The 26,497-nt window shown below is 37.0% G+C and overlaps 6 protein-coding genes across 14 annotated transcripts; 1 reads left to right on the plus strand and 5 right to left on the minus strand.

Annotated features, from left to right (window-relative positions):
- The first annotated feature begins 1,522 nt into the window (after nt 1-1,522).
- ZKT (protein containing PDZ domain, a K-box domain, and a TPR region) lies at nt 1,523-3,904 on the plus strand. The gene is made up of 7 exons (XM_011090869.3): nt 1,523-2,069; nt 2,330-2,436; nt 2,625-2,719; nt 2,808-2,884; nt 2,968-3,088; nt 3,404-3,463; nt 3,547-3,904. The coding sequence occupies exons 1-7, from the start codon at nt 1,699-1,701 to the stop codon at nt 3,685-3,687; spliced, it is 972 nt and encodes a 323-aa protein (XP_011089171.1). The 5' UTR covers nt 1,523-1,698; the 3' UTR covers nt 3,688-3,904.
- Nucleotides 3,905-4,040: 136 nt separating this feature from the next.
- LOC105170204 (beta-amyrin 28-monooxygenase) lies at nt 4,041-6,586 on the minus strand. The gene is made up of 4 exons (XM_011090868.3): nt 5,798-6,586; nt 5,245-5,700; nt 4,618-4,805; nt 4,041-4,495 (listed from the first exon to the last, which is right to left on the minus strand). The coding sequence occupies exons 1-4, from the start codon at nt 6,330-6,332 to the stop codon at nt 4,196-4,198; spliced, it is 1,479 nt and encodes a 492-aa protein (XP_011089170.1). The 5' UTR covers nt 6,333-6,586; the 3' UTR covers nt 4,041-4,195.
- A 175-nt stretch (nt 6,587-6,761) lies between these two features.
- LOC105170203 (beta-amyrin 28-monooxygenase) lies at nt 6,762-8,895 on the minus strand. The gene is made up of 4 exons (XM_011090867.3): nt 8,384-8,895; nt 7,668-8,123; nt 7,395-7,582; nt 6,762-7,307 (listed from the first exon to the last, which is right to left on the minus strand). Exons 1-4 carry the CDS (start codon nt 8,877-8,879, stop codon nt 7,008-7,010), a joined length of 1,440 nt encoding a protein of 479 aa, XP_011089169.1. The 5' UTR covers nt 8,880-8,895; the 3' UTR covers nt 6,762-7,007.
- Nucleotides 8,896-8,945: 50 nt separating this feature from the next.
- Nucleotides 8,946-11,895, minus strand: LOC105170201 (uncharacterized). Of its 3 annotated transcripts, none has more exons than XM_088885449.1 (2): nt 10,874-11,895; nt 8,946-9,080 (listed from the first exon to the last, which is right to left on the minus strand). In XM_088885449.1, exons 1-2 carry the CDS (start codon nt 11,224-11,226, stop codon nt 9,062-9,064), a joined length of 372 nt encoding a protein of 123 aa, XP_088741575.1. In that variant the 5' UTR covers nt 11,227-11,895; the 3' UTR covers nt 8,946-9,061. The 3 variants fall into 3 exon arrangements, with proteins under 3 accessions (XP_088741575.1, XP_088741576.1, XP_088741574.1); XM_088885450.1 differs by lacking the exon at nt 8,946-9,080 and adding an exon at nt 9,570-10,157; XM_088885448.1 differs by lacking the exon at nt 8,946-9,080 and adding an exon at nt 9,570-10,165.
- A 1,718-nt stretch (nt 11,896-13,613) lies between these two features.
- Nucleotides 13,614-16,151, minus strand: LOC110012566 (pentatricopeptide repeat-containing protein At1g06143). Its single transcript, XM_020696544.2, is given in 2 exon segments — nt 13,614-15,439; nt 15,441-16,151. Coding segments are annotated over 2 exon segments (1,677 nt in total). The 5' UTR covers nt 15,546-16,151; the 3' UTR covers nt 13,614-13,867.
- A 213-nt stretch (nt 16,152-16,364) lies between these two features.
- On the minus strand, nt 16,365-22,957 carry LOC105170200 (pentatricopeptide repeat-containing protein At1g56690, mitochondrial). 7 transcript variants are annotated; one of them, XM_011090865.3, is made up of 7 exons: nt 22,610-22,957; nt 21,754-21,972; nt 18,133-20,403; nt 17,373-17,469; nt 17,145-17,195; nt 16,945-17,027; nt 16,365-16,845 (listed from the first exon to the last, which is right to left on the minus strand). In XM_011090865.3, the coding sequence occupies exons 1-3, from the start codon at nt 22,829-22,831 to the stop codon at nt 18,292-18,294; spliced, it is 2,553 nt and encodes an 850-aa protein (XP_011089167.2). In that variant the 5' UTR covers nt 22,832-22,957; the 3' UTR covers nt 16,365-16,845; nt 16,945-17,027; nt 17,145-17,195; nt 17,373-17,469; nt 18,133-18,291. The 7 variants fall into 7 exon arrangements, with proteins under 7 accessions (XP_011089167.2, XP_020552537.1, XP_020552538.1 ...); XM_020696878.2 differs by having other exon boundaries at nt 16,945-17,035; XM_020696879.2 differs by having other exon boundaries at nt 16,945-17,035; nt 17,121-17,195.
- Between the last annotated feature and the right edge of the window lie 3,540 nt (nt 22,958-26,497).

The raw sequence follows: 26,497 nt of genomic DNA on the forward strand, positions 1-26,497 counted from the left end.
TAAGTGGATTTTTTTTCCAATTTCAGTCCCGGTTGGGGATTTCCGTTAAAACTTAACGGCAGCTGCTGAAATCCATTAGGTGCTGTTAAATATGGAGGGAAAGCATGTAGAATTGAAGGGAAAGCATGTAGAATTGAAGGGAAAGCATGGAGAATTGGAGAAAAAATCAACAACTTGGTGGAAATTACACTATACCCTCTTCCTTCTATTTAAATCCCATTTTTTCATTTATCTCTTGCATTTAGTAGAAAAAAATCTCACAAAATATGGCTGGTAATAGAGAAAATTTTTGTCATTGTGGAAGGCTTGCGATTTTGAAAACCTCATGGACCGACGACAACCCAGGAAGAAGGTTTTTTGGGTATACGAAAAAAAGAAGCAGATGTGGTTTTTTTCATTGGGAAGATCCGCCGATGTGTGTAAGGGCAAAGGTTATCATACCCGGATTGCTTCGAAAACTGAATAGAATGGAGGACAAAATTGCACAGATGCAACGAAGACAAACTGTTTTAGTTTATTTTTTTGTTGTATCTTGACTTATGGTGTTGTTTTAGAAGGAAGAGGCTATAGTGTAATTTCCACCAAGTTGTTGATTATTTTCTCCAATTCTCCATGCTTTTCCTCCAATTCTACATGCTTTCTTTCCATATTTAACAGCACCTAACGGATTTCAGCAGCTGTCGTTAAGTTTTAACGGAAATCCCCAACCGGGACTGAAATTGAAAAAAAAATTCACTTACGGGACCAAATGTGCGAATTGCCCTTAGTATGAGACTAAAATTGGAATCGAGTCCACTTATGGGACCAAAAATGTAATTTATCCTCAAAATAAATATAAAGAGAGAATTGCAATTTGTAGAGAGTTGGAGCCCACAGCCAACTAGACGAAGAAACCACCAATCCAATTCCAAACGGTTTCAATTGGTATTAAAAGCCCAGTCAAGTCAAGTCAAGTTAAATCAAATCTATGAGAATTTATATGTATGTTAGCTCATGCGACACATGAGGTCTTATAAACATACAACATTCCATTTGATGCTAATAGGTAGAGTTCAGTGGAGAACAATGGTGAGACAAGCAGCTGCATAGACCAATGACTTGCTGGGAATGGGACAACAGCATCTGTTGTTCTTGCACAAGGGTCTTACTGCTGAAGGCGTTTAGGTATGCTTTATCTCTGTTATGAACCTCCTACCTATAGTGGTTTAAGCTGGTGATGAAAGCAGCAGTAGTAGTAAATTATGTTTGAGTTGGTTTGTATTGTTAATTTTGTATGCTATACGGTGATAAGCGTGTTTGTGTTGGTTTGAAATAACAATTAATTTTCGTTTATTTCTAGAGAAACGGAAAGTGAGCAAATATTAATAAGATAATGTTGAGACACCCAGACCCAACCCATCCCAAATTCATACCCGCATCTACTTCTTGATTCTATAGAATAATAATAATGTCTGGTATGTAAGTTGCGTGCGAAGCTCCACGTGGCAGCACAGAATCGAATGAATTTCAACGGCCTTCTAGAGCCACTAGTCTGGTTGGTCAGTAGTAGTCACATCTCTCTCTCTCTCTCTCCCTCACTCTCTCTGTAATCTCTCATCTTCAACTCTCCCAACTCTTGCTGCTGCTGCTGCTTTCTCGTCTTTTACTCTATCAACAACAAACGCTCTCTCTCATTCTTGCACCATCATCATCACATCAATGGCTTCAAGTAGCTATACTTGTCTATGTTCTTCCCCTCCTCTGCCCACTCGCATTTCTCACCTCACCAAGCAAAATCCTTCAATATGCTGTTTCCTCAACCACACCAAGAACCACCACCCATTTCTCACCACTATACGTACTTCCCCCCCTTTCTCCACAACTTCCATCTTGGTTACAAAAGCTTCTCAGACTAAGACATCAAAATCAGAAGAAGAATATGAAGAGTATGAGGTGGAACTGGTGCAGCCATATGGCCTCAAATTTGCCAAGGGTAGAGATGGAGGAACTTATATCGATGCCATTGCGCCTGGTGGATCCGCTGATAAGACGGGGATGTTCACCGTTGGGGACAAAGTGCTTGCCACCAGGTATTTCTTCTTACTTCTTCACCATACGCTTCTCAGTCTACCATTACCATATACATACCAGTTTCTTTGCATATCCATAAACTCTTGTCTCCGAGCCTTTTCAAGATGGTTAGCACTTGGGCGGACATTTTGTCCGGATCAATCATTCTGTCTCCGACGTACCAAGTTCTTCTCTCCTGACGGGACGGGATAGTATATGATGATTTGCTAGTGCCTTTTCCTTTGCAAAATGATTGAAGCAGTTTGAGAAACTAATGCAGTGCAGTTTTTGGAGATGAGATATGGCCTGCGGCTGAATATGGAAGAACAATGTACACCATTAGACAGAGGATTGGGCCATTGCTCATGAAAATGCAGAAGAGATACGGTGAGTTTTTGTCATTTATACTTCTCTTGCTGCTCTTGCCATCTTCACTTGCAACTTGGCCCTGCCAATCCTTTGTCCTAGTTCAGGAAATCTCGATGGGTCTTTTCTCCTAATCAAAATCACAGTTACAATACGTTGGCATTGATGATGGAAACATGATGGGTTTTTGTGTGGTTATAACATAACAGGAAAGATAGATGACAAGGGTGAATTGACTGAAAAAGAAATTATCAGAGCTGAGAGGAATGCTGGGTTCATTAGTAACAGAGTTAGGGAAATTCAAGTGAGTGCCATCTTTCTCCAGTATACAACCAGAATTTTCTGGCTAGCTTGTTGGCCTTTCCTCATCTGTGCTCAAACTTCAATGCTAGATGCAAAATTACCTGAGAAAGAAGGAACAGAAGGAAAGCAGAGAGAGAGACCTTCGTGAAGGATTGCAGCTTTACAAGTAAGACTTGGGGGTTCTCTTTATCACGCTTTTTAGCTGAAGCAATCAATCCTGATTTGATTTCTGCACCTTGGTTACTTCAGGACTGGGAAATATGAAGAGGCTTTGGAAAAGTTTGAGTCGATATTGGGATCAAAACCAGAAGCAAATGAAGCTGCAGTAGCAAGTTACAACGTAGCTTGCTGTTATGCAAAGCTTAATCAGGTTAAACATGGGAGCTTAAACCAACTCTTCATGCATTTCCGGCTTAATATAGAACTAGGGAAGCATTTGATGGTTCTATATATCTTATTCAAACATCATCATCATATTGTGTTTGGACCTCACCCTGCCTAGTCTCAGCTCCCTTATCTTGCTTTGCGTTGTAGTATTTTTTATCTAGATTCTTTGGCCAAGCCTTGTGACTTGCTCCTGGTCGCATTGCTGTAAAAAGGACTTTTTAGTCTATATGAGTTTACTTTTCCTGTATAAGACTTGCACTCCTTGAATGAATCCACAACCTTCTCTGAGTTGTCACAGATACAAGCTGGACTCTCCGCCCTTGAGGATGCTATGGAAGCAGGATTTGAAGACTTTAAGGTAAGTTGATAGGGATAAAATCCAGTATGTTATAGTTCAGATGACTCGAGAAATTTTCATCCATTCGTACCACTTTGTGACAGAGAATCCGGACAGACCCTGACCTTGCCAACATAAGGACATCAGAGGACTTTGAACCTCTTTTGAAGAAGTTCGATGAATCATTCATAAATGAAAATGCGATCAATGCTATCAAATCGTTATTTGGATTCAACAAGAAATAGAAGCTGGGGTGCATGTACACATCCAATGAGCTAGGGTTCATTTGTAAAGAGGTCACCCTATCACTTGGGTTTGTTTATAGGACTAGCTCAGGATGAGTATTTGTTAATATTCTACTGTTTTGAAATGTGGTTAATTGTTTCATGTTGTTCATCAATTGAGTCAACCTGGTGTAGCTATGGTGACAGAAAAGATATAGAAAGGATTAAACTTATGTCACATTTTTCTTGACCTCATTTCTGCATTGTGAAAAAGTGATCTCAATGCAGATTCTCAGAACAGCTTCAGGGGGGTTTCCCGAAGAACTGTGTAGCTGCTACATCCCTTATAGTGGAAGATGAAGAATACTATCATGTGTTGAATGAATTCCTCTTTATTTATAATCATACCAAATACTTTACATAGCTTAAGGCATACTGTTTTCTCATGATTTTATTCAACTAACTAGGAACAAGTCCAACAGTAAAAGTCGGTAAATACAAACTGCCTCCATAAAATAAACATATCATCTTAGGCTTTATGTGGGTGAAGACGGATTGGCAGTCCTTCCTCAGGTGTGGGAATGGGGTCGCATATGATTTTTTCACCTGGAATCAGTAAATTCCACTTAAACTGTCCAATAACATTGTGTAGAAATGTGAGTATCTCCAAGCGAGCAAACTCTTTTCCTAGGCACATTCGAGGTCCTCCACCAAACGGAACAAAAGAATATGGAATAGGACCAGCACCATCGAATCTTGAGGGATCAAAATTGGTGCTGTCTGTAAAGAGGCTAGAATCTGTATGGGTCGACGATGTGTTCCAGTAAAACTGTCACAAAAGACATTAAATCATTTGTGAGACTCCATATTTGGCCTCTAGTATCACTAGAACTGTCAGTGTCACAACATGGATGGAGGAGTTGGAGATGTAAATAACTAAGAGAAATGTACCTTCCATCCCTTTGGAATGTCATAACCTCCATATTTTATATCTACCAATGCTTCTCTAAAGGCACCAACTACAGGTGGCCATAGTCTCAGTGTTTCAGAAACTACATTCCATGTGTACTTCATCTTCTGTATATCCTCCCATTGAAGACATTCCCCAGCTTCTTTTGATGATGCAATTTCACTTTGCTCTGTTTGCAAATTCAATTAGTCATCAATCCATACTACTGAAGTTTATGAAGATTTTAGCATCACCAAATTATGCCTGTCAAACAGATTTTTATCACCTTCTCAGCCTCTGTGCTACAAAGTGCATCAATTATATTACAAGGATTGTTGACTTTGCTTGCAAAGCCTCAAACTTGTGTTTAGTATGTGAGATGGTCAGACTTGTTCTTTCCTTTTTGTTCTCATTATTATTTTGAGTAGAGGTTTTGGAACAAGTTAACCAAATCAATAGCATCTCGTTTTTCATAATTGGCTCTGTGCATAGTTCTGATGAGAGTGATTATTATATGGTGCTTGAGGTGGGGGGAGACACCAATAATAGAACTACAACAGTGTAAGAAAATCCATATAAAACTTGTTGAGAGGAGAAACGCAACAGGACAAAGCAAAGAGGAAACTGACCTCTTAACACTTTGTCATAGACTTCAGGATGTTCTGCAAGAGTTTTTATCAGCATCGTTATGGCAGAACTTGAAGTGTCATGTCCAGCAAAGAGTAGCAATAATATATTATTTATGATATCTGATTCAGACATGAACTTCCCATTTTCATCAGGGCAGGCAAGCAAATGCGACAAAAGATCTTCCGAAGCTACAGTATCTTGTTGTCCCAAGCGCTCTTTCCTCTGTCTCAGTATTACTTGGAGTTCCTTTTTAATAGCAGCCGTAGCCCTCTTTGCTTTATAGAATCTTGTACCTGGGAAGTTGAGAGGTATAGAGATGATTCCACCCAAGAAAATGTTGAAGAGAGCAGAAAGCCTTTTAATCTGTGTTGGTTCTTCAACGCTCATAAACAATCTACAGGCCAGTTCAAATGTATATAATTTGATTGCTGGGAAGACCTTTAGCTCCTCTTTACCTTCATAAAAAATGGAAGTATAAGTCTTGTTATTCAGTTCCGTTGTGAACTGAATGTGCATATGATGAGACAGAAGAAAAGAAACATATAAATATACCTTGCCAGTGAGTCTGTATATGTTGTTGAGATACAATATCCATAACTTTGATGTATCGTTTGGTAAACACATCAGGACTAACAAAATAAGACACCATCTTTCTCATTTGTATCGCTTGAGTCCCTCCAGTTGTGGCTAAGCATGTCCCAAGTAGCTCCCTCACAGAACTGGGCCACCAAACTGTGACCAACTTATTTTCGTTGCTGAACAAAAACTTATATCCAGCAGGTCCGCGTAACACAGCAACAGACTCCCCCAAGAGGGATGTTTTGAAGACCTGCGTCTTGTACTTGTCCATTCTTTCTTTAACAAACTTTTCTGGTGATCCATCAATACTTCCACGGAGGAATGCCATTGTTTCACCAAGAATTGGCCACCCGTAACTGCCCGGAGGAAGATTCAGAATTTTGTTTCGTGATTTGCTTTTGCTTTTGATGTGGATTATGAGGAACAAAACAAGAAGGATTAGGGAAGCATTGATTATGGAAGTAGAGGTTGTACCCCAAGCGGGGAGATAAGATGAATTTGCAGCCATATGGACAATGAGATCTTGTATTTGAGGCCAGAGATATAGGATCAGACTTTAGTCTGCAGCCCTCCTTTTCAACTCATGAGCATCCATATCTTCACCTTGTCTCTTTCTCTCTCTAAAAAGTCTAAGGGTTGACTTGGATTTGAGAATCCTATACATTATTGAGACGGCAACGTACATAATTGAGTTGGAGGGGAGGGGATTAGGTGAAGCTTCAATTATTTAAATGTAGGGGTAGCAGTGGCAAACTATTTTTTTATATATGATTGATAGAGAGTATGGCATTGCCTGAGTTTGCATCATAAAGATCTTCATTACAAATAAAGTCTTTTAAGTTTGATGACTATGGTTTCCTGTTTTTCTATGACAAGTGACAACCACTTGCAAACGCAACATAAAGTCTGTTGAACTTAATGTTTGAATCAGCACTGCTTTTCCGCAACTGCATTTTGAACAGTTCACTTCTGTCTTACTTGCTCACTTCTGTAATATTTTCAATCTTGACTACACCTTATATGTTTGACATGAATATATATTAATAACTTCTCACACATCTACCAAGGTAAGCAAGCCATGAAACTCATAGTTAGCCGAAATCATAACCCATAAAGCTATATGCTGCTTACTTTCAAGAATTACTAGTCTCTTATCTCTTTCATGCCACCAATTTTTAGCATCTTAAGCTATGTGAGAGTGAAGCTGAACTGGAAGTCCTTCAACTGGCGTGGGCATTGGATCATATGCAATTTTCTCATCAGGAATCTGTAAGTTCCACCTATATCTCCTTATAACATTGTGTAGAAATATGAGTATCTCCAGCCGGGCGAACTCTTTTCCCAAGCACATTCGAGGCCCCCCACCAAATGGGACATATGAAAATGGAGCAGGGCCTGCCCCTTCAAATCTTGATGGATCAAAATTTGGATAGTCTGGAAACCAGCTAGCATCTCTGTGCGTAAATGATGAGCTCCAGTACAACTGTCAGCAGAGTAGAGAATTATATGATCAGATTGAGCCAGCTGAGTTACCGCCATAATTTAGAAAGTAAAATTTTCAAGTACATACCTTCCATCCCTTGGGAATGTGGTAACCTGCATAAGTTATATCGGCTAATGCTTCTCTAAAAGCGCCTATGATGGGTGGTGATATTCTCGCTACTTCACAAACAACATTCCATGAGTACTTCATCTTCTGTACATCCTCCCACTGCAGAAACTCCCCTGCTTCCTTCGATGATGCAATTTCATTTTGCTCTGTTGCATACATGCCATCAAACACAAAAAAATTAGCAAATCTTTGAAACGAGTATCACCAGATTAGGCAACAGCAGACAATTACCTCTCAGCACTTTTTCGTAAATGTCAGGAAGTTGTGCAAGATTCTTCATCAGCATCGTTATCGCAACACTAGATGTGTCATGGCCAGCAAAGAGCAGCATTAATATGTTGTTTACGATAACGGGTTCAGACATAAACTTGCCATTTTCATCCGGAGCCACAAGTAAATGTGATAGAAGATCTTGGGAAGGTACAGCTGTTCTTTGTTCCAAGGCTGCTCTTCTTTGTCTGACTATCTTCTGAAGTTGACTCTTTATAGCAGATGTAGCTCTCTTTGCCTTGTAAAATCTTGTTCCTGGAAAGTTGACAGGGACTGATATTATCCCCTTCAAGAAAACATTGAACAGAGTAACGAGCTTTGAGATTTGCTCCTGGTCTTCAAGGCTCATAAATAGGCGACATGCAAGTTCAAACGTGTATAACTTGATGGTTGGAGAGATTTTCACTTCTTCTTTACCTTCAAGATGAAAGAAACCAGTATTTAAATACTAATAAAAGTACAACGTTTTTCTTTCTGTGTCCTTTTTTCTTAATTCTTTCTCCTTCTGGCTGCTAACGTTCATTTCTCATAAGTCCATTGTTGCATCAGTTTTATACCAAAATTTCCTTCCAACAAAAGAGAACAAAGAAAAAAGAACACACACACAAGGAAAAGAATCTTAACTAGTGCTTACTTCTCCCATGTGAATGGCAAAAACAAGCTACAAATATTGATACCTTGCCAATGAGTCTTGATATGCTGCTGAGAAACCAAATCCATAGTTCTGATGTAAAGCCTCGTGAATGCATCAGGACTCACAAAATAAGACACCATCTTCCTCATTTGCTTTCCTTCATCACCACTGCTCGTTGCTAAGCAGTGTCCAAGCAGTTGTCTCACAGAGCTTGGCCACCAAACTGTTACCAGCTTATTTTCATTACTGAATAAGAACTTGTTTCCTGCTGCCCCGCATAGCATCACCATAGGCTCCCCCATCAGTGAAGTTTTGAAGACTTGAGATTTGTATTTTTCACTTCTCTCTTTGATAAATTTCTCAGGTGTCCCCTCCAACCCAGCACGAAGAAACTCCACCGTTTCACCAAGAATCGGCCATCCGTAGCTGCCTGGAGGGAGATTCGAGGACTTTTCTGCTAATTTCCTTCTTATTTTTATGGTGAGATTGAGAAGTAGGACAAGAATCATGAAAACTGGAACGATCAAAACCGCAGCCATAATAAGTACAAGTACTTGCACTTTTTTGCTGTTTCAAGCTTTGCATCAATAAGTAATGCTTCCTAGCAATTAATACTAATGTATTTATATTCATGCGCAATGAATTTATCCACCGGTTACTGTCGGTAATGGAAACCAGACTGCCCCCACACTCATGACTTTGCCTTCACTGTGGTGTCCATTTACAATAATTTTTTGTATCTGGTACAGAGCAAAATGAAGATATTTAGGGAACTGTATAGTCTGATGAGAAATTAAGAAGGGCTTCATTAATTTCAAATTGACTCTAGACAAGGCATGCAAAAAGGTGCTCTGAGAATCATTAAATGTAGATAAACAGCATTATCATAGTGGAAGATATTGACTATATTGTTGCGGACAATTATGGGAACAACATTAGTTAAGGAGATGATATTTGATAAGTCAAAAGTTTCTCTTCTGTTTATCATTTGTCTTCGTTGGGAAGTAGGCTTCTTTTTGCTAGTTGTGAGCAAAATCATGGTGCATATAGAGGAGTTGAGCATTTCTTTTAGTGTCCTCTAGTTTTACTCTTATCACTCAATGAGGATGCCTGTTTCTTATTATTCTATTACATAAATTGCTATACAGGTCGCAAAATGACCTAATAGATAATCCACACATGCTTGCCGCTCAAAATAACTAAAATCCTACTCAGGTCACGACTAAAAATGCAGAAAAGATTATCTACAGTTCATATTCATTGGACAGTGTTGAATAAGTTAAAAGGACACATTGAGTAAATGACTGGCTCTCAAAGTAAGGACCATTGCTTTAAGTACAGAAGGATGCATAAGCTATACTTAACAAGATACAGAATAGAGAAGTCCTACAAATGGATGATGCAAGAGGTAAAGAAATCTGAATCAAGAATAATTGCAGCTGAAGGGGAAAATATCTTCACTCTCATCTCAGAGGTGGCGGCAGTAAATTGAAGCTCGGTGCAGATTTTGGGTCTGATCACAAAGAGCTGATGGTAAAATAAGTTGCCAAACCTTGCTCCAAGAAGCATGGGATCAGGCAGCGAAAATCCCCAGTGAATTACATTCATGATAGTAGGGGCAGAATCAATAAACGAATCAAATGATTAGATAGAGCTCTTCTCTGAATCACAGTCTTGCCATTAACTAGTATCTTTCATCGTCAACATCTTTCTGGTTAAAGCTGAGGCCACTAATGATGTTAAGAAGGAGCTGGTCTAGCAACATTAGAGAATGGCACAAAGACAGCGGCTGCTCTCCTCTTCATTGTCAGTATCACCTATTTCACTAAGGCATGCAAAGTTGGTATCAGATAGAAAGTAGCAGTTAGCGTCATGGTCACAAAGAAGAAACAAGAAAAATAAGGTTGATTTTAAGGGTTTTTTTTTTTTAAAGGTGGGGGGCTTTATGAATTCCATTCTACTGAAAGTAAGTATACACGACCACCAAATTGTAACTTCCATTATATGAAAGTTTACAGGAAGTAATTCCATAATGCCATACCCTCTTTGAGAAACAAACTAAATTTTAGGCCTTATATGAGACTTGAAACATCTCGCATTGTAAATCAAGCAAATTGCACTATCTCAAGAACAAACAATGCTAAAAAATGCTATGTGCAGTTTTTCACCAAACAAGACAATCTGTTTTTCTTTTATCCGCTCCAAAGTTTAGAATGGAACATAGCCATCTACATAATTAGCACATTTCTGCTTAACGAGAACTGTTCCATTATAAAAATCATATCAATCAACCGTTGACCTCGCTTTCGTTTATGTTATTGAAACAATTAATATCCCGGATTGCTAGGAAAAGTCTCTAATTCTACATCTTAATCGTATTCTACAAAATCCATGCTGACTTGGCTTGTGGTAAAACCTTAGTAAGTAATATCTAAAAATCCATGTAAGATAAATATTTAGATAGAAGGCAAGCAACAATCATCAAGTAGCTAAGTCAACAAAAGCATGACAGAGAAACAGATAAAGTAAGCACCTGGATTCAAACTCCTTCATCTCAGCAAGTTCTTTCCCTAAGTTATCCATCCATTGCACTCTTTTCTTCCCAACCTCTTTGTTGGCTTCGGACCGATAAGGGATCTTCCTAATGCAGCTCTTGAGCACATTTTCAGCTTCTTGCTTCCCATTTAAACCATCTTCATTGATCCCAGTAGATGACTTATCAGATGCACTGGAAAGAGCAAAAGCTGTTGAAGGAACAACATGTGGGCTATTTTCCAATTTCAATGGACCTGAAGTGTAAAGATGAGCAGCAGAGGATTTGCAGAAGCAGATGAATGGACAGTGGATCTTGCAAAACAAAACCCTCATCAAAGTGCCTTCTTTCATCAATACCTCAGTTGTATGTATGATAGACCATAGCTGGTATAGAAAAAGTGTACAATTTTTGCTTTTCCTTCATATAGTTAGTAATTCAAACAACCAAACTGGGAACTTATTCAAGAAAGAGTATGATGGATGATGATGATGATGACTACGATGACAATGAGACTTTCCTCAAGCTGGAAATTCTTGCAGGGTTTTGAATAAGCATATCTTATCAACTTGCAAGGCAAACAATGTAGACCCACAGTCCCTATTTTTGCAGATGAGATCAAAATTGAAAACTTTCTGTCCTAAAAGACAAGCTGAGAAAAATATACCATTAAGGATGAAGAAATCCTCTTTCTTTTATTTTTTTTAAGTAAGGCAGAATAGTTTAAAGGCAAAGTGTGATTCTTGAATGTTTCTGCTGCAGAGTTCCAACCAGTGAGAAAAGCTAACCACTCTTCAAGATACTATAATTATTCAGAAAGAAAATGCAGCAGAAGTTATTTGAGTGGAGTGAGAAAGAGAGATTCAACTGTCAGGGAAAAGAGAAAGACAATCCTGCCCTCTTTCAGGGACAATGCAATGAACGCCATGATTCCATTATCAAAACAAGCTGGAATAGTAACAAGGAGGAAGAACTCTGATAATCAGAAGCAGAGAGTAGAAAAGAACAAAAAGAAGGGGAATGCTTACCTGGAAATTTCCAGCTATAGGCAGATGATTATACACCAATTTGAAAGGTACCCAACTTTCTAACAGTCCATAACAACACCCAAATTACTACCCACCCCCCACAACTCCCCAACCCAAAAAAAAAAAAAGAAAAAGGAAAAGTACTTTAACAGTAACTACCGTTAATTCTTTCATCATTATTATATTCTTAGGAACCTTTTGATATCTAAGTGCTCCTTTCTCGGCCAACCAACATGTCATATAATACTTGTGCACACCCAAAAAAGAATCCAATTTTAGAGATTATCTTTCCCGATTGCTCGTGCAATATATATTATTATTTTTTGCTTCCATAAGAATTCTATCCACTGATGGTGGGATACCATTAAAAAAAAAGTCAAATCCAGATATAAGTGATAATTCTCATTTTTATTTCTTTTTTATTTTTAATTAAAAGAGATGGTCCTGTGCCATATGGTAAAGTCGGGATTTGCTTGGGATCAAAAGAGGCCTTGAGATTGACAATGAGATTTGTTTTCTTCATTAATCTTTAAGTAATGATGATGATAATTTGATATAAAATGATACTAACTTTTCTCTTGCATGTCTGTTTATTTAATCTACTAAGAAGTTGTTAGGACAACTTAAACATGTTTAGATCCAAAGGCAAAAAAATCAGTCATTTCTTTCCTTAGGAATAAGGGTTGACCTTTACATATGTGAATGATTGCCTACACATCAACCTCAACCTTATCTCTCGTTGTTTAACTTGTTATTCTAAAATAATGCTTCAGTTTACCTGAAAAGCAAAAAAAGTTAGTATAATCACACACATACACCCCACAGAGTAAGAGTGGAGAAAAACCTCGTTTACTTGCTTCTTGTAATAAGTCGTACTGAAGGATATGTATATCAAAATTACAGAGTAACCAGATTATAGGAAATCTTAGGATGGGTCCTCTTCTTATAATTGTATCCTAAGATTTGGAAAAATAGAGAGTGGGGACATGTCATTGCCATTTGCCAATGAGAGAATGGAGAGGTGGACATTTTAGTGGCATTATTTGACTCCAAATTCCACTCATTTGCTTTTCTTTATAACCAAAATTCACTTATAAGCTCAACAGAATCAAGTGATCAATTTTTCAAAATCTTCCTTTATATCATTTACCCCATATATATATGTTTCAGCCATATGCAGCAGGAGTGGACAGACGCATGCTGAAATGCAGATGATTGTGGGGACAAGCTTCCTTCCCTCTTGCTTCTCTGTCTTTCATTACACCTACACTCACCATTACTCACAAATCTTAATCATGCCTCGTTTTCTTGTCCAAAATCAAACCTTATTAATGAATGAGAGACATCCCCCGGTATTCTAACGTGGGCATTAAGCAGCCCACTTTGCCCCTAACTTCTCCTTTCACATATGTCCACTACTCCACTACTTTTACATCCCATTATCATAAAGCCTTCAGAAACATCAGTCTGGAGAAAAAATGTGAACTCCAACTATAATCAAGTTTTTACACCTTCCCACCATTCCTCTCTCATGTACGGTTTTCCACTTTCCAGTCTTGACAAGTTCACACGGAAAGAATTCTAACCCATCAAATACATGACCTCCAACTCTAGTCAAGTACTTCTTATTGTTGTTGCTCACACTCTCGCTTTGTTATCAAACAAATGATGTAACGTTATAGCCATTCTGGACCCAAGTTAGGATCAATATATATCACTTGGTCTACACAACTAAACCAAGACATTCATAAATCTAAGCGACAAAAGTATCTTCCTCCCATCTCGTGCATTCTCACATTTTTATACCATCTCCTCTTATACACCAGAAACCAGAAATTACACACTGGATGGGCAAAATGATAAATTTGTACAGGGAGAGTTCTTCAGCTTCAAAAGCGAACTGACAAACAGACTCTATATATCACCCAAAACAGCATAATCTCAGGTCCTCCGCTTCCACAATCCTTTACAGGACAAAATCCAAATAAGGTTCATAACCAAAGAGCTTAAGTTGCAAATCTAACACATCCAACACTGAGTAAATCTCTTCTGATGCTGGATGATAATTATCACAAGCAGCAAACTGGTGCATCTTCTTTTTCACTTCAATCCAACTTGAGCCAGGCCATATCTTCAGCACTCCACGGTCCTTCATGATTGCCCTAATCCTTGCCACTTCACTCCATCTATTTGCTTCAGCATACATGTTGATCAAAAGGGTATAATATCCACTATTATTTGGTTCCAAAATCATTAATCTATCCACAGCAACTTGAGCAATCTCTAAGTTCTTGTGAAGCTTACAACCACCTAACAAAGCACCCCAAATAACAGAATTGGGTTGCATTCTCATGCTTCTTATCAAGCCTAGTGCTTCTTCCAGCAAACCGACTCTGCATAAAAGGTCAACCATGCACCCATAGTGCTCAATCCCAGGAAGGATAAAATATCTGCTTGTCATTTCAAGGAATCTCCGTTTACCTTCTTCAACCAAACCACCATGAGTACAAGCTGCAAGAACACTGACATAGATAACACTATTTGGCTCAATGTTCTCCTCCTCCATTTTGTCAAACATTGACAATGCTTCTTCTGCATATCCATGAAATGCAAGGCCATCAATCATAGAACTCCAACAGAAGAGATTTTTCTCCTGTAATTTGAAGAACGTTAAAAGTGCTCTCTCCAACAACCCGCACTTGGCATACATATCAATCAATGCAGATCCTATATAAACATCAATATTAGACCTGGTTTGCATAACATACAAATGCATCTCCTTCCCTTGGTCCAGAGCCCCGAGATGTGCACAAGCAGATATTACAGTTGACATGGTGACTTCATCAGGTCTAATTTCAGTACTCTTCATTTCACGAAAAAGTTCTACGGCTTCTCTGTATCGCTTGTGTTTACAGTAACAATTGATCATGGTCGTCCAAGAAATCACATCTCTTTTAACCATCCTGCAGAATAACTCCTCCGCGGACTCCACATCTCCTGCTTCCACATAACCATGAATTAAAGTATTCCATGTAGCAGTATTGTTTTCTGGCATCTCATCAAACACCCTCTTTGCAGAATCCAAATCTCCAGCACGAGCATGAGCGGAGATCATTGCTGACCAAGCAAAACCATCCCTTTCAGGCATTTCATCGAACACCTTCGTGGACTCAAGAATCCTACCCAAACTGGAATAAAAATCGACCAACGCAGTTTGAACATGAACGTGCAGCGGCAACCCAGTTCTCAAAACCTGACCATGAACACTTGTACCAACTCCCACAAAAGATAAAACTCTACAGCTCTTAATTACAGCAGGAAATGTATAACTACTCGGACGTATGCCATTCCTCAACATAAGCACATAATACCACAAACCGTCAAGCGGGCGAAAGTAGTGTACAAAGGCGCCGATCATTGCATTATAGACGAATAGATTAGGATTTTCCATCTGAGCGAAGGCGAAAATTGTTGAATCTATAGCGTGGAGGTGGGAACAAGCAGTGATGTATTGATTCATCAAGAAGCAATCTTGGGCTGTGCCGTTCTTGAGCAACAAGCCGTACCATGACTCCACCTCCTTCAAACTGGAACAGCTTCTCAACCGGTGTGCTATATGTCTGACTGTGAATCTTGCAGGCCATTGCATGGAAATGAAGCAGAAGGTAATCAACGTCGACCGTAAAGCCAAGGGTCGTAAAAACTCATGACCGCCACATCTCTCTTGCTCTCTTTCTTATAGTAAATATATTTAACTTACAAACCCACTCTAATTATTAAATTCTTGCATGTAGTTGTAGCCACTCTCATATACCAAACGTAAAATTTGTATCAGTTAAAGATCTTTTTTCCGTTAGTTGTCTGTGGTGCATAGGATACACTAAAAAAGGGATCCTGAAATCCAAGACACTAACAAGGTCAAAGGTTAACTTTTTTGCTTTGCTAAATCCATTTTAAAACAATCCCCAAATTGACAACTCCAGAAGAAAGCTCATCTTAATCTACTATGTACGACTCCTGAATTTATTGATTCCCTCCTCTTAACTATGATAAGATTTCACATTTTTTAAATGATTGTTGAAATCATATAAAATTATTTTCTCCCTCTCAAAAAGTAATATAAAAAAATTATTTTCTATTAAAAACAAAAGGTGATTTCGGAACCTAAGTGTTGCCACTAATTTACTGCATGCAATTCTTCCACCTAATTGAATAAAACCCTAAACTGCTCTGTAAAATTCAAGTCAGTTTTCGTCAAATTGCCAAAAATTAATAAATGTCATGAATAAATTATCAAGGGCTTAGTTCCAAAACCACAGTCCCCACCTTTTAAAACGTATAGGACTAAAATTGCAAATTGGTAGGACAAAAAAATTATTTTGCTTAGTCAATTGCAGTCCCAATTTCAAAACCCTAAAAAATATACCAAATAAGCTTATTCCAGCCTGATTTGGTTACTTCGGTCGCCTGGGTGACAGAGTTCTCAAATTGCATAAAATAAATACATAATGTCGTTGAGTTGCCACCCCCTTATTTAAGTGTCCTCAAAGTGCCAATCCCCCCCTACTGAACCAAATATACAATTTAGTCTTCTGTCCATACCATATTTTGCAAAAGAACTCTGAAGAAAAACAAAAAAGCTTCAAACATACACCAACACTAGTACATGTGTCATGAGGAATAGTTTCCTCCGCGTTCATCAGAAACTGATAAGGTTGGCATCCACAGGATCACTGCATCATCACAAGAAGCAGCCTTTGTCCGCCTACAAATCCTACCACTACTGCTGAGCCTTGAGAACGGGGAAAGCAATAACTACAAGCCCGTCAATAATATAATGAACACACAGGTGACTAGCTAGATCCAAAATTATCTCATCAAGTGGGCAAACTACTAAGAGATGAGCAGCCCTAGGCACACATCAATATGATATTTCAACAAATCCTGTGGCCATAAAGGACAATAAATGAATATCAAGGACAATGCTAAGAGAGAAGCAGACAGATATTTACCAAATTCAAACTCTAAAAATCTGCATGCTACCTGGTCAAAAGGATCAGTCAATTCAGAGTACGCATTTCCCATCTCACGACCACATATGAAGAGCTCAAATCTCTCCGTCAAACCTGCATGCCTGAATACCAGATATAAGTAAGATACTCCAAAAATATCTGTGGCTTCTCCATATAGATAAAACATACAAATTTCTTAAGAATTACAATTGATTAACTTCAATCACTGACCCTGCACTGCAGAGAATTTTTTAATATTAGGATTTCTGCTCATCTGCTGCACTGTTAAGGTAAAGAAGAGAGTGGAAAGAGCTTCAGAACCCAGCTTTATCATTTAAAACCAAATAGCTCTAAAAGTCAACTTCTAATTTGCCAAATATATTGTGTGCAACAAGCAAATACAGATCATACAGAGTTTTAAAGTGGAACAGAAGTACAACTTATTAAAAGCTTCTACACCTTCTATGAGGTTTGGCCAGTGCAGATATTTCAATTGAGAAGTCCAAGACAAAGGTGAGCCGCAACAACTGTGGCTCGTACCACTAATTCAAAAAACCTGGATGGTACAGTAGAAGCAGTATTCAGAAATATTATATATATATTAAATTAGATAACCAATAAAGCACTCATTTAGACAATCCAATACTCATAAAAACATTTTTCCAAAAACCACAAATAGAATAATTCTCGTATATGGCAAGAAATTATATCCAGCTGCTGAGAAAAGCAGTGCTGATCAACCTCATTAAGCACATGACCAACAGATGGGCATGCTTCAATTAATTTTTTTTATTATTATCACCACCAATATCTAGTGTTCACAGAGCACCTTCTTTTGCAGCAATAAGATCATCGCCCCAGTTGTTAAAATCAAGTCCTGTTGTTTCATTGACGAGATCGTGCATTGTCTCCTTCCTCCAAGGTCTTTCTAAGCATATCCCCACACCCCACAACAAACAATGAAGATTTATTTTTTGGAAGGGAAATAGAAATGGGATTATCTAAAAATATCAGGTAAAGCAACATCCGACATCCTATAAATTCAGCGATATGTCTCTGAATGAAAAGCCAAATGCACATTCATGCCAATATGTTGACAATGAAGAACAGAGAAGAAAATGACAGTTGAGTCCTAGAGTGCCATTCCCAGATTAGTTTGCCCCAAAAGAATCTAGCTTCAGATATCTCAATCAACTGAGTATGGGAGTACGAAACTTACAATTTGAATAATGATTAGATATCAAAACCCAAGCACAATTTCATTTGAGATGTGGAGTTAGCCCTCACATCCAAATTTTTCAGAAACGACTTCAACTGCATAAGGAACCAATGGGCAATGACTGATTAAATTTGTCTCAACTAGGTGCAGGCAGTGCAGTCACCAGTAATCGTTGCAAGAACATATTCCGTCCTTAAAATGATGAAATCTATTTGCATCCCTCAGGATGATTTCACACCCAATGAGTTTTGCAATTAATTTAATAGCCGTATGGCAATCCCCACAAACTCTCAGGTTTTTCATTACCCGAATAGGCACCCCTTCAGGTAACTTAAGAAGTCCAAACGCCACAGCCAACTTCTCACTGTGATGTCTTAAGCTTTGTGCCTTCTCTTCCTCGTCCACATCATGGAGCACAAAGGCACCATCAGGGTTATATCCAGCTTCTCTTAACATTCCACCCAGCTTCTCCCAAAACTTAATGATCTCCATATGTTCAGGGTGTGTTTTGCTCTCTCCACCAGTGAACATATGCACTTCTCTCTCCACCTCAATCCAGCTACAACCAGGCGACTTGCTCACCTTCCTAGACCTCATATTTTTCCTCAACTTGGCAACATCCACCCATCTACCTTTTGATGCATAAATATTCGATAGTAGGACATACGGACCAGCATTGTTGGGCTCAAGTTGAAGAAGTTTCTTAGCAGCAACTTCCGCCAATTCAGGATTCATGTGGTTTCTGCATGCACCCATGAGAGAACCCCACACAACTGCATCTGCCTCTACAGGCATCTCATTGATCAAATTCATAGCCTCATTCAGCTGGCCAGCTCGGCCAAGCAGGTCAACCATGCAAGCATAATGTTCAGTGGTTGGCTCAATATTTTTGGATTTCATCAACGCAAATATTTGCTTCCCTTCTTTGACCTTTCCACTGTAGCTGCAAGCCGAGAGAACTCCAACGAATGTAATATCATCTGCTTGAACGCCTGATGAAGACATTTCTCTGAACACTTGAAGAGCATGATCACCCAAACCATGTTGGGCATAACCTGTAATAACAGAGTTCCACATTACTACATCCTTCTGAGAAAATCTATCAAAAACTATTTTGGCCTTGACGACATCACCACATTTCATATACATGGTGATTAAAACAGAAGACAGATACATATCATCATCAAACTTAGACCTTAACATTTGGGCATGAATCTGTCTACCATGATCCAGCGTGGCGAGACTCGCACAAACTGAGAGAATGCTGATTAGTGAAGGGAAATGTGGTCTAACTCCCTCACTGTGCATCAGACGGAACAGACTAAGTGCCTCAAATTCAAATCCTTTTCGCTCGTAAATCTTAATCATGGCACTCCATGTTCCATCATCTTTTTCTCTCATCAAGTCAAAAACTTTCCTTGCTTTGGAGACGTCTCCATTCTCCCCCAACCCGATAATCATTGCATTGCAAGCAACAACTGGTTTGGTAGGCATAGCCTTGAAAAGCTCCCATGCATCCTCAATCCTCCCACATTGTGTGTAACCCATAAGCATTGCACTCCATGTAACCTCGTTCTTTTCAGGCATGACCTCAAAGAGTTTCCTAGCAACATCCACCTTCCCATTCTGTGCATAACCTGAGATCATTGTAGTCCAAGAAACAACATTTCTCTGCAGCATGCTATCAAAAATCTCTCGTGCCTCATCCAACTGACCCCTGGAGCATAGCCCACCTATCATAGTAGTTCTCGTGACAACATCCTTCACAGGCATTAAATGAAAAAGTCTCCTTGCCTCATCAATCCTACCTCCTTGGATCAACCCACCCAACATAACTGTCCATGATATAACATTCTTTTCTGGCATACGCCAAAACAATGCTTCTGCCTCGGAAACCATCCCTTCCTCCACATAACCTCTAACCATGGCAGTCCAGGATATGACATTCCTTTCAGGCATTATGTCAAATACTTCTCTAGCTTTCTTTAACAACCCATTCTTTATGTACCCGGAAATTAATCCATTCCAAGAAACAGTATTTCTCTCAGGCATTTCATCAAACAGACGTTGGGCTTCAACCGGTTGGCTGTTCAGAAAGTATCCTGAAATTATAGAATTCCACGCAGCAATATTTTTGTGGGGAATCCGCTCGAACAATTTTCGTGCAGCTTCAATTTTTCCCAGGCGAACATAATAGGCAATTTGGGAAGAGGATGCAATTGCAGTGCTCGAACAGTATCTTCGATACTGGATAGAGAAACAGTGCAGTGACTAAAAATTTGGTCAGATGTTCAACTTTAGCGAATTGACTTAACTGTTAGATCTTATGAGAAAAAACAAAAGAAGAGAGAAAAAAAAGATTCTTGCAGTAACAGTTTCTAGTCCTACCTTCTTGCCCTATGTTCTGAATCAGTGGATATCATAAGGTTTCCTCAACATTTCATATTTGTTGAAGCATGGTGAAGCTTTTTATGGAAAATTCGTATGTTCACTAGAAAAGGCAACAACCTTCTTCACACACAAACACACACACACACACACACACACACATATATATATACATATATTGAACGCCAGTATATCATACTTGTTAACATTCATTTCAAGGGTTTAAATACTACATATGAGATTGGTCCAGCTTCCAAGTGCTAGCGAGTACTAACCGTTGATTGCTAGGTGAAAACTCTAATGAGTCTAATCCAAGAAGCTATCCCAAATATAAGTTCTTTGTGATAAGTGAAGTGGGTCTATTTTCCATTCAATAGGACTCCAAGAGAAGTTCACAGGTAAGAATGAGCTGGGTGATGAATTATGCTAAAAACCAGACTTGCTATCTATTAAATTGGACTGGTTTTGAAAGACGCTTAACCACCTTAACATTTAATAATCTCACCCAATCCGCTCGGTTTGTGGAGAACCAAGCAGAACCCATTCATATGGATCACGAGAACAACCTTCAATTGAATGCAGATTATTAGATTCTTTTCTTGTCCAATTTATAATTGAACCTTAGAAGATTATTTTTATAAAACTTTTAGCCAAACTAAATGGACAGAACAGATTTCCCTTTTCATCAGAAGGCATTTATAGAGCATTCTTTTGCTAAATACTGAACCAACCATGTTTATTGATCAATAGTGGTGTGTCGTAACATTTTATTCCTACTAAGTACTGATGACATGTATTTGACTAGCCCACAGGCTCTCATTCAACCTCTGTCTTAGCACTTTGTATTGTCAGAGCCATAGAAACTGTGAACAGAACTCTCATTTCTCTTTGTTTGTGTTACAATTTTACAAAAGGTGAGAGATAAATTTAGTTTTATACAGTATGAAATTCATTCAAAGTATAGATTATATTGAAAAAGTATTTTAACCTCTAGATCAATATCATGCAATAAGGACAACATTTTTATCAAAGCTGAGTGACATGATCATATAATATGTCTGCAGCCCTTCTTTGTTTTCATTGAAGCCCCTGTATTATTCCTTCACCTGACACTCACAAAAACCAGTTATATGGATTCTGTGCTTAATTTTCATTGAATTATTCAATCTGTTTTGTCTTGATGCTGCAGAACTGCCAGAAGCAAATATACTAACTATAGGACATTGAGCAAACCTGGATAACCCTTGAGTCATCCCTAAGGGTAAAAAATGCAAGCTTTCCGAAAGCCCTGCGAGCCATAGTTCTTCCAGCAATAGATCCATGATCACTCTCACTGGTTGACTCTTCACCATTTCCTAGATTCCTATAAATCTCTTGCAGCTGATACGCAGTATGAGTTCGGTCCCACTTATAAGTATAGGAGTCTAAACACTTGCTACTTAGCTCTTGCACCTATATGTATGAAACCAATTATGTGAATAAAGTCGACAGTAAGCTAATGCATAACATTACATTCAGACAAAACGTTGTATTTTCTTCATTTAAAGGATTGCAGCCAAATTTATTCAAAGTTAAAGTTCCCCTTAGAGATATAACAGTACAGCATGTGATATTTCCCTCCAAAACAAGTACCAAGCTCCTAAAAGATTTGCTAAGTAAGAAATTGCACCATATAACTGCATTGACTTGGATAATTATGGGACGCATTCGTGGAGCTTTCCGAGTAATAATTTCATTACAATGTTTCAGGCATTACATATAGTCAAGATTGCGAAACTTCAGAAACACAAAGAAATTGAAATTAAATTTTTTATGAAGAAAATTCCACAAAAAGTTTTTTTTTTTTTTTTGGCCATAAATTGGGGGCAAGAAGGTCCACTCTCTAGCAAGTTATTCTTTGCTCCTGTGTTTAAAAACTGTTTATTAGTTTGTATACCAGAAAACCAGGGAAAATAACGGAACCAAAATTAAAAATACAATTGCAATGACAAAGTTCCAACTTGAACAGCCGGGTCTCTCGCTTTTATCAAACAACCATCAATAACCTCAATCAATTAGGTATATAGTAGGTAGCATGTAAATACTATACCTTTTTTATAAGGATGGCGCGAACGAGGGGAGAGGAGGAGGAGCTGCGGGTTCGGGCAGGTGGTGTGGACGTGGCTGCAGCGGGCAGGGAGGAGGAGAGGTGGACAATGAAACATGGTGGAAGGTTTGAGAAGAGAAAAAGATTAATGTTGAGTTTGGAAGAAGCGGGGGAGGGGTGAAAGAGGCGGTTCAGGCTGAATGGGTGCAGCGCCGCCTCCATCATCGCCGCTACCTATGCGTCTTCTCCTTCTATATTACTTGATTGGAGCGATTTTTCAAAGTTCAAATTGCGATTTCAGAACATATTATTAGTAATAGTGAGTGTTCGTGCTGTGTTGTGTTGTGTGGGGGTGTGTTTTCACGACTCTTTTGGAACTTATCTACGATATGGAAGCAAACTTTAAAAATATTAAATATAATTTTTAAATTATAAATCATTTGTGTACAATTACATTATCCTTAATTGGCGGGAGCTTTATGTGTCCAAAATAATTGCTTCTGTCATTTCTTTTACTTGTCGTGATCTTTGATAACTATTTTTTTATAGGCTTTTTTTCTCTTGTATTTTTTTTATCCTCCAACTTATGTATTATTTTATTTTATTAATAAGTTTTTATATACCAAAATTTTATATTGAATTATTATCTTTTATCTATTTCAGGTAACTTTTAACTTTACAAAAAATAATAATATAATATATATAAATATTTTAATTTTTTAACTAATTTTTAAAAGTTATGCTCATAGATAGGATGTGTCACATTTACTAGTTGTGTAGTTGTACCTGTGGCTCACTCAATTGATTTTAAAAAAATTAAATTATATTTTAATTTTAATTAGAAATATCAAAAATAATTTTATTAAAGATATTATGCTAAGTTAAAGTTAGTGAAATTGAGAGAAATGGACAACTTGGGAAAAATAGGGATAAAATAAAAATATGTGTATATACATGAAATAATGTTTAAAAAAAAGTGAAATACCAAAATGATATTCTTACTCTGGCAACATTGCATTTTTGGTCTTACTCGATGGAGTCATATTGATCAAACTTCACATGCTTCCATATGAATACTCCCTACAAGTTAGTTCACTCGATTTGACAACTTTTGTCAACCATCTACTAAAATTGCATAGACGTCATACGTTCATCGCCTATGAAACACGACACCCATCATATGAACGTAATATTTAGTGCAAGTCTCAATAAAATGTTTGATGTTCATTCTCAGGGTTATCGACTTAGAACATTTCTGATTCAAACCTTAAAAGTTGATTTCATAGTTGTCATCAAATGCGCAATTTAATTTCATTAGTTGATTAATGATATGTGGGCTTTATTGCAGTGTATAAAAATTACATGAGTAAGAACAATAACGTACCGTCAAATGAATGCTCACTCTTATTCGTTTAATTCAATATTGCAAAATTGAAAAAGAATCGTATAAATAGATTACAAAATAGCCAATATAATTGGCATTTCGATCACATATTCTAACAGGATGAGGGTGGGAGTAGGTTTTCTTTTTTCATTTTTAAAAAATTATACATATAACAATAATTTATTTTTTTTATAATATCTAATTATTCATTATAATATAAACCAGTCAGTATAAGGGTATAACGATCAGGCGATGAAAAAATTAGCACCGTTACACCTCAATCAAAAAAAAGAGAGTGAGCTGAATTTTTAAAACACAGGAGAATATTGTGCCTATTTTCAAATCAGAGTGGAGTTTTTAAAATACATAGATTTGTTTTGCCTATTTTCAAATTAAATAAAAGTTCTTTGCAAAATTTTTAAAATACAGGAGAATTTTACACAATTTTACTTAAAAAAATTTTGTATTATTTAAAACGTAGCAAAAAAACCCTCTTCGTTAAAAATTGACAAAGAGTATTTGACAAGCACCTGTTGCACAAAAGGACTTTGTTTTTTTTGTTATTTTTTGGGATATTTTAAACGTATAAGTATACAATTTGCCCCATTTCTTTTATATTTAAATTTTTATGATAAATTATATATTATTAATTAATTAAAATCACTTTAATAAATTATATTTATTTGTGGAATATGTTAATTAAGTACCAAAATAATTAAAAATATATATAAGACTTTTAAAAGTTCAAATGTTAAACTTAAAAATCACAATACAAAAATTAATATTCTATATTATATTTTTTAAATTTAAATATTTATATACATATAAATAAAATAAATTTAAACTAAATTATTATTTAGTTTGATGTTATTTCAATAAATTATATGTATTTATATAAAGTATTAGCTAACTGTCAAAATACATAAAAAGTATCAAATATTTTAAGTTATATTAGTTATTATAAATAATATTTAAATTAAATGTAAACTTTGTTTAGAATAAAACTGTAATACTTTATGTATTAGTTTATTTTCTTAAAATATATATTTTGCGACAACAATTAAAGGGCGATTGCACCCTTTGAGTACGAGCGAGACGGCATCCAAATTATTTTGGCGTCGCCCACAGAGGAGGTGGTTGTCGTGCCTATATAAATATATATATACATGTATATATTATATGTAAATTTATATAGTATGTATAATGTATATATATAGTTATATATAAATAAAAATATATATTTTAAATTACTTGAGATCTAGATGATTCAATTTTTGGATAATTACATCCTCTTCAGGTTTAGTTTAGTGTAATTACAAATAAATTCACTGTGGTTTGAAAAATTACATGTAGAACCATTGAGATTTGCTTCTGTCTAACAAATAAATTAATTCGTTATTCAAAATTTACCAAATTTGCTGCTATTAATTAAAAATTTTTTACATTAATCTCTGATTGACTTATTGCAAGCTAAAGAACTCTTTTTTATGACCAAATTATCCTCATACGTCTTCATGTTAATGTATGTGCGGAGGTATATTTCATCGTTATAAGGATAATTTAGTAAAAAAAATATTTGACATGCAATAAGTTAATTGAAGGTAAATATCAATTTTCATTCAATTTTTTCGTTAATATCAACAAATTTAATCAATTTTGATTAATGGAGTCACATATTTATTAGACGAAAACAAACTTTAGAATGATAAATATAATTTCTCAAATCACAGAAATTTATGTGTAATTACATTATATCTTAAGGAATGAGAGTATAATTATTTTTTTAAGTTTTAAGTATTGAAAATCAATAACTATTATAAAATGAATATAACGAGCAACTAAGTAAAAAATTTAACACCATTAAATTAGTAAATTTTTGCAAATATTATTTATTATATTCAGTTTCTTTTTTAATACAAAAAAGAGTGAATATGGGTGAATTGGTGATGGAGATTAATAAAATTTATGGTTTGGACATAGTAGTAGCGAGGTGGGAAGGATTCCTGTGTCCAGTACCAATAGGTACGAGTGTGAGGGGGCAGGGCAGCTGATGATGGTGGTGCACGTGTACCTCCTCCACTCAGAGTCAGGACTTGAAAGGAGAGGCGTCGCTGCTGTGGCTGTGGCTGTGTGAGCCTCACTAGTAGTACGCTACTGTAGAAAACCGTATAGTATGTAAATCACAAAATTAACCTCATACCATCATCATCATTGTTAATAAGAAATAATTACCCAAAAAGATGTTGGGGTTTTGAAAATTGAAAAGAAAATTATGAGAGGGGAAAAGATGAAGGGAAGTTAATGAATGATTATTATTGATAAATGAAATAACTTAACTAATAGTAACAAGTGGGTAATGTAAAAGTAAGTGATAGTGAGCAGCAGAAAAAACAAAGGGCCAAATCAAACCAGGAGAAGGGTATTATCGGAATCCTCCGGATGCTGGGTCTGCACTCTCCACTTCCCCACCACCCTTCCCCTTTTGCCCCTCCTCTTCAAAACTATAA

Source organism: Sesamum indicum, linkage group LG9 (assembly GCF_026168435.1).
Source record: "Sesamum indicum cultivar Baizhima isolate 11 linkage group LG9, ASM2616843v1, whole genome shotgun sequence".
Taxonomy (NCBI): Eukaryota; Viridiplantae; Streptophyta; class Magnoliopsida; order Lamiales; family Pedaliaceae; genus Sesamum; species Sesamum indicum.